Raw genomic sequence first — 6,000 nt, forward strand, 5'->3', positions numbered from 1 at the left:
TACAGTTCTTTAACAGAGTTCTCACTCTCTGATTTATCTTGAGGTAATTTCTTAGAGAAAAGAGCTACCACAAAGGTTTCAAACTGATTTAAGTCACTGCAGTCTATATAGTGCAGTACAGATGGGAGTTTTGTTTTCAATGGGGGGTTAACTGAAGATTATACCTAAGAAACATTGCCTGGAGAAACAGGCTACACTAGTCTCAGTCTCTTCCCATTCAGATGTTCATAAAACATAAGCCTGACTTCACGATAACTACAGTCAAGATCCTATCAGAAGAACACAAAAGTAACTTGGAGGTTCTTTATATTAAAGGACTTTTGCTGTTTTACCGGCTTTCCCAGGTCTCTTTTTACTCCATAGAAGCAAAAATCTCAGGGAACACAGCGTACTCCAGTTATAAGACTCACATCCGTTCTGGAGAACTTGATTCTTACACGTGGTTGATTCTTACAAGTGGAATATTTTAGGTACAGGAATGATTTTGTCCCAATGGTTTTGATCACTTTATGCGGGTGATTCTTATAAACGGAGCGCACTGTATTTGTATTCAGTCAAATAGTAAATCTAAAGCATGCACAGATAGTAATGCGTCAATCTGATCCTTCTTTTGATGTGACGTTTAACCAAATTAGGCAACTGTTTGTATTCTAGAACTTTACAGTGCATGTCAGCAAATGCAGGAAATAGAAAGGCAAAATTCAAGATACCCCTCAAAATAACTGAGCCTTGAGTGCATGCTGCAGGGCTCAAATGCCACATTAATGACTTCTTTACAATGAAATATTGTAGAAATTAATTTGGACAGAAGATATTTGAAGAATTAATTAGCACATCTTAAGCCTACATCTGTGATGCTACCCGCTGTCCATTCTTTGAATGTGCACTATGTCATGAAGTGCCTGCCAAACTCAAATACAGCATAGACACTGAACTATTTCTATAGTCAAGCAATTTGTTTTGAACAGATTGCTTGTATTATACCATTTTAGCTTGGACACCTACCTGTGCAGTGTCATGGCTACGATTCAAGGCCTTATTGAGCAAATCATGCTATGTAACATAAAAAATGGCAGCAATCTAAAAGTCAAAGGTAAAGTAGCATTACCAAACTGCTGACCTAGATGTTAAATTGATGATGCAACAATAGTGGACCGACTGGGACAAAGTTAGGAACTGCAATTCCTCAACCTTTGTCATGAAAGAGCTGTCCTTGTATCTGAAATTAAATGCAGTTACATGTTTCACTACCATGTGAGCTAGGAAAGCACAATTATTAAGCTGCCAAATCTCTCTCCTGTCACGAGGTCATTTTTTGGAGCTCAGCCAAACAAGGTTCCTGCCAAGAGCCTGTTCTGTCCAATGAAGGTATCTATGCTGACCATCACTGCAGATTCCTTCCCCAAAAATGCAGGAAACCTTTTTTTAAAAAAAAAAAAAAAAAAATCAAAATTGTACAGATTTACAGCAGATTGAATGACTTCAATAATCAATACAAGGTGTAATCATTCTAGATTTGTGCTGAAATAAGATTTCCATTTAGATGTTTTAAAGTGTGATAGATTATAAATACTTGTATATTCATGGCACACTATGTGTCAATTTATCAGCACGATGAATGTTGGAAGTAAAACCATGCATATTTAAAACTAGTTTAGAGACTGATATCTAATGATTATTGTAAATGCTGTGGAATAATGTTAGTTTTAAAACACTGGTAATTTTTTTAAAAAGTAGCCTGCTCAATTTTATTTTCTTCTGATGGCATTAACAGGGTGCTGCTAGCTACTATTACTATTTGGACAGACAGAAAAGAATGTAAGCAACAGATGATATATCAGAGAAGTGTATAGTGTATTTAATTTCAACAAATATTACAGTCCCTCTGATAATTTGGGATTATTATATTATAATAATATCTGGATAGGACTGTGGTTACATCATAACTTTTTAAATGGGGCTAATGTTCTGTTTTATAAAGCAGCTGGAAACCTTAATCATAATGAAGAAGTCTATTGCATATTTTGTATTACTTAGCACAGTTGGTGTTGATTTTTAGTTACAGAATTTTACACACGCTCTAAACTATTGTGGTTATGTAATACAAAACGACATGCCTTAAAATTTAATCTATTTTCCCACAAAGATTGAAGTAATCCTTTGTCTTTGCAAGGAGATTGAAAAAACAAAATAAAACAGGTGAAAAGGAGGGGAGTGTATTCCTGAATATTATCAGTTATACATATAGTCAAAGGCACCATGCTCTGAATATGCACATACTGTTCAGTTACCTACAGGTAGGCACTTCAAGGACAAAAGTGTAGTATACTGTCCCTTGAATTGGCGTTTGCATGTTCTCATTATTACTTAGAATATTTCCATCATAATCAAGCATTTTAATGTTCTACTGCCCAGCTATACAAGAATGAACATATTTAGACTATTAACTTACCTGGAGTGTTTCAACTGCACAGACAATATTGGACCTCAGTCTGTATCCAAACTGATGAATTACCCCAAATCCATATACAACAGAGCACATATGGTTTAACTACTTAATCTGGTTAAATGGAATCACTGTTTTATTATTTCATGGTACACTTGTTCAGTCAGATAGCTTTTAAGAGTCATCTCATTTCGCATGAAGGCCCCTGAGGAACTTCAAGCATGCAGGAGTAATATTGTACAGCTGAATACAGAAAGAGGCAATCTAAAGATTTAAGATATCAAATAATCAGTTTCAATTCATTTTACATTGACAAGGCTTAAAATAAAGAATGAAAAACTGTTAGAATTCCATAGTTTTTCTTTGACTTCAATAGGTAGCTTATTTTTACTGTTTGTAGCTACAACAAAGTCTGTTTCCCATAATCAGTTGTAGTTCAGGTACAGTACATTAAAACTGAAGACTTGTTGAGACTTGAACAGTGAGATTGATGCCTTATGGTCAACTGCCAAGTAGTGGAAACATTTATTCCAAATACATGGATTTTTCAGGGCTATGTATTTTCCACAATGAGGAGGGCAGCAACTGTAATATCTCCTACATGGGCTGAAGCAGGGCTTTATGCTTGCTACACAATAGCTTTCTTTACAAGTACCCCTTCACCCACAATTGTGCTTTTTACCCAGGAAGGAGAATGTGTCACTAGAGTTTACATTCAGCAGGGACCACCATTCCACCTCCAATCATAGGAATATACAGTTCTAAAGACAAGTAACTAGATGGATCAAATTATTCTAAACAAAAGCAGGCTGCCTTCCCCAACCTTACTGACTAGCCATTGTTTATAGAGTGACTCCACATATGGGGTGATGACCTGAACATGATGAGCAGGAGCCTGAGCCCCATTTCCACTCAGTCTATGGCAGTACAAGACAGGGAGAGTGGCTTCAGACTCCACCTCCTTCAATGGCGTTGTATGAAAAATGAGGGTGGAGGGAAAACAAGAGAAGAATCCAGTTTATTGCCCCAGTCAACCTTTCAGCCAGTTAGGCCAGCAGCTATTAGCATAGAGCAGCCCTTCCTCCCCATCCTTATTGAAAAACAAAAGCCACTTTGGCTCAATAGGAGAGAAAAAGCAATAGACACTCCAAACCAGAAGAGGAAAGAGCAGCACACAAAAAGGGATGCAAGAAAAGTGATATGAGTGGAGGCAAAAGAATTATATAAATATAATCTCCACCTTAAAATTAAGCAGTTAAAATTTGATAACAATCAGTTAAAGAATGTTTATTCTGTCTGATCATTACATACATACTATTGTTACAATTAACACCTAAGATTACAGCATTTTAAAAGGTAAGTAAATATCTTTGTTTTCTCTGTCTTGTCAGTTGTATAGTTTCTCCTTCCCTCTGGATAGTCAATTTCCCCAGTTGTTAGTGTCAACCTTTCAGAAGACAGCAGAGAAAACACATTTTGTCATAGAAAGTGTAATTTAAAGGCACCGAAGTTAGTAGAGGGTTCAACAGCAATTGTAGATGAAACCATTCAATTCATTTTTAAAAAGTGTGTTAGATTTAAGTGAATAAGTGACCTTTTGATTAACATCAATAACTATATGAAAACAGAAAAAAAATTCCCTAAATTTCAATCCCGTATTTAAAAGCATAGGTAGCTGGAGTATAAAGATCAAACAGGTGATCAGGACCTTATGAAGGATATCAGACTTTTTTTTCTTTTAAAGCTATTCAACTTTCATGAGAGTGAGTGCCATAAGGGAGAGTGATAAAGCTAATGCTTCCTGAATTGCTGAAAAGGTCTGGAAGAAGCCAGAGATAAGAAAATTGTTGCAAGAGCCTCGGGAAGGATTCTATTGTTTATCAGGACAATTGTCACTTGAAGTACCCCTTCAGGCATGTATTGTACTAAATTGCCAAGATTCACAGCAAAGAAAATGATGAAGTGGGGGTGGAGAGAAAAGGTCCATCTAAACATACATCTGAAGTACAAAACCTCACAAAGCTAAAATGGTTGAGTGTATAGCATTATAAAACACTTTTAGAATTTCTGTAATTGGTGACAAGAGTTTTCCTTCCTATTAACCCAAGACAGCAACAAGGTCTCTCACCCATTCATTCCCTACCCCTGAAATGTTTGGTCAAAGATCTTTACAGTCCTCCATCAGAATATGATGAAAGCATGCACCCACCTGGCCAGAAGAGGCATGCATGATATTCCAAAGTTGCAGCCACAAGCCATTACGTTCTTAAGTCTGTTGCTTCGAGGAAGGAAAGACGGACCAGATTCACCTTTCCAAACAGGTTGTGCCAAGCCTGTGCTAAAAGCCCTAACACGGGCTAAGGACTGGATGGAATTCACCCTTGTAGGTGAAACAGAAGCCCCAGCGTTAGTATTAAGGGGCATTAACATCATGCTGGGGAGTCGGAGAAATTCTTCAAGGCAGAGAATTTGTTTCACAGTGATCGAGAAGGGAGCATGCCAAGCAGCAGGACGTTCTCCCCAATGCCCAGCCACCCTCACCTGTCTCCAAGACAGAATCGATCAGCCCTGAAGAGCAGCTGCACAAACGCCGGCTGTCTAAGGAGTGCAGACACTTGCCCTGTACTTCCCGTCCACCCCCACACCCCGCAAAGCCGCCCCCGTGCTCACACTCCTAGTACCTCCAAGCTCCAGTCACCCCATTGTTCCCCAGTGCCCGTGACTCACCTGCTGGCGGCGGTCCGTGGGTTCGGCGAGGCGCTGCAGGCTGGCCGAGCCAGCGGAGCCCTGGGCGGCCGTGGTACCCCCCCCGTGACGGGGAGAAGGCGTGGGATCGGGGTCCCGCTCCCGGCGGAGCTCGGAACGCAGCTCCAGGTAGCAGCCCAGGGTAAGGAGGTGCAGCGCAAGCGAGAGCGCGAAGAAGCCCAGGAAGAGGCGCCAGCTGCCTCCGCCGCTGCCCCGGCGGCCACAGGCGCAGCCACCTCCGTCAGACTGGGGCGTCGCGTGCTCCCTGCGCTCGGAGCTCATGGTCAGTACCACCGCAGGCGAGTCCTGCGAGGAAAAAGAAGATTGGCTACTGCTCCATCCTCGCCCGACGAACCCCAAGCCGGAGCCGCAGCCAGGCTCTACGGCCAGAACAGCCGCACGAAGCGCCCGGCCAGGGGGAGGAGCCCGCAGGGGCGGAGCCGCCACGGCCTCCGACACGCCTGGCTCCTTGTCCAGACAAGGCCTGGAGGCGGGGTAGCTGGAGGACTCCGCCTTACCTCGCCTGGCCTTAATTTAACTCTTCCCGAACGGTTGGGAGCTGGCGGCTTGGATATGGCATTGATCTCATCCCCATTATACAAGGGAGAGGAATCTGCCTAGGAGCATCGGGTACAGCCTAGAACCCAGGAGTCCCTCCTCAAAAGCAGGGACCTAACTCCCTGCTCAGCGCCCCCTGCTGACATGTTGGTAATTACAAATTACAGTATTGTAAATTCTTTCAGTAAATCACTGATACCTTATTTCAATCATCAGGAGATTTTTGTCTGAGAATATACATCTTACTACTT

The 6,000-nt window shown here is 41.4% G+C and overlaps 1 protein-coding gene across 2 annotated transcripts in view; it reads right to left on the reverse strand.

Annotated features, from left to right (window-relative positions):
• The window catches only part of EDA (ectodysplasin A), a 185,542-nt gene extending 179,935 nt beyond the window's left edge, over positions 1-5,607 (reverse strand). For both annotated transcript variants that reach the window (XM_048863602.2, XM_048863600.2), the window contains exon 1: positions 5,174-5,607. In XM_048863602.2, the coding sequence (XP_048719559.2) occupies positions 5,174-5,473 (300 nt within the window). In that variant the 5' untranslated portion in view covers positions 5,474-5,607. The remainder of the gene's footprint in view (positions 1-5,173) is intronic.
• Positions 5,608-6,000: the final 393 nt, after the last annotated feature.

This window comes from Caretta caretta, chromosome 9 (genome assembly GCF_965140235.1).
Source record: "Caretta caretta isolate rCarCar2 chromosome 9, rCarCar1.hap1, whole genome shotgun sequence".
Lineage (NCBI taxonomy): Eukaryota > Metazoa > Chordata > Testudines > Cheloniidae > Caretta > Caretta caretta.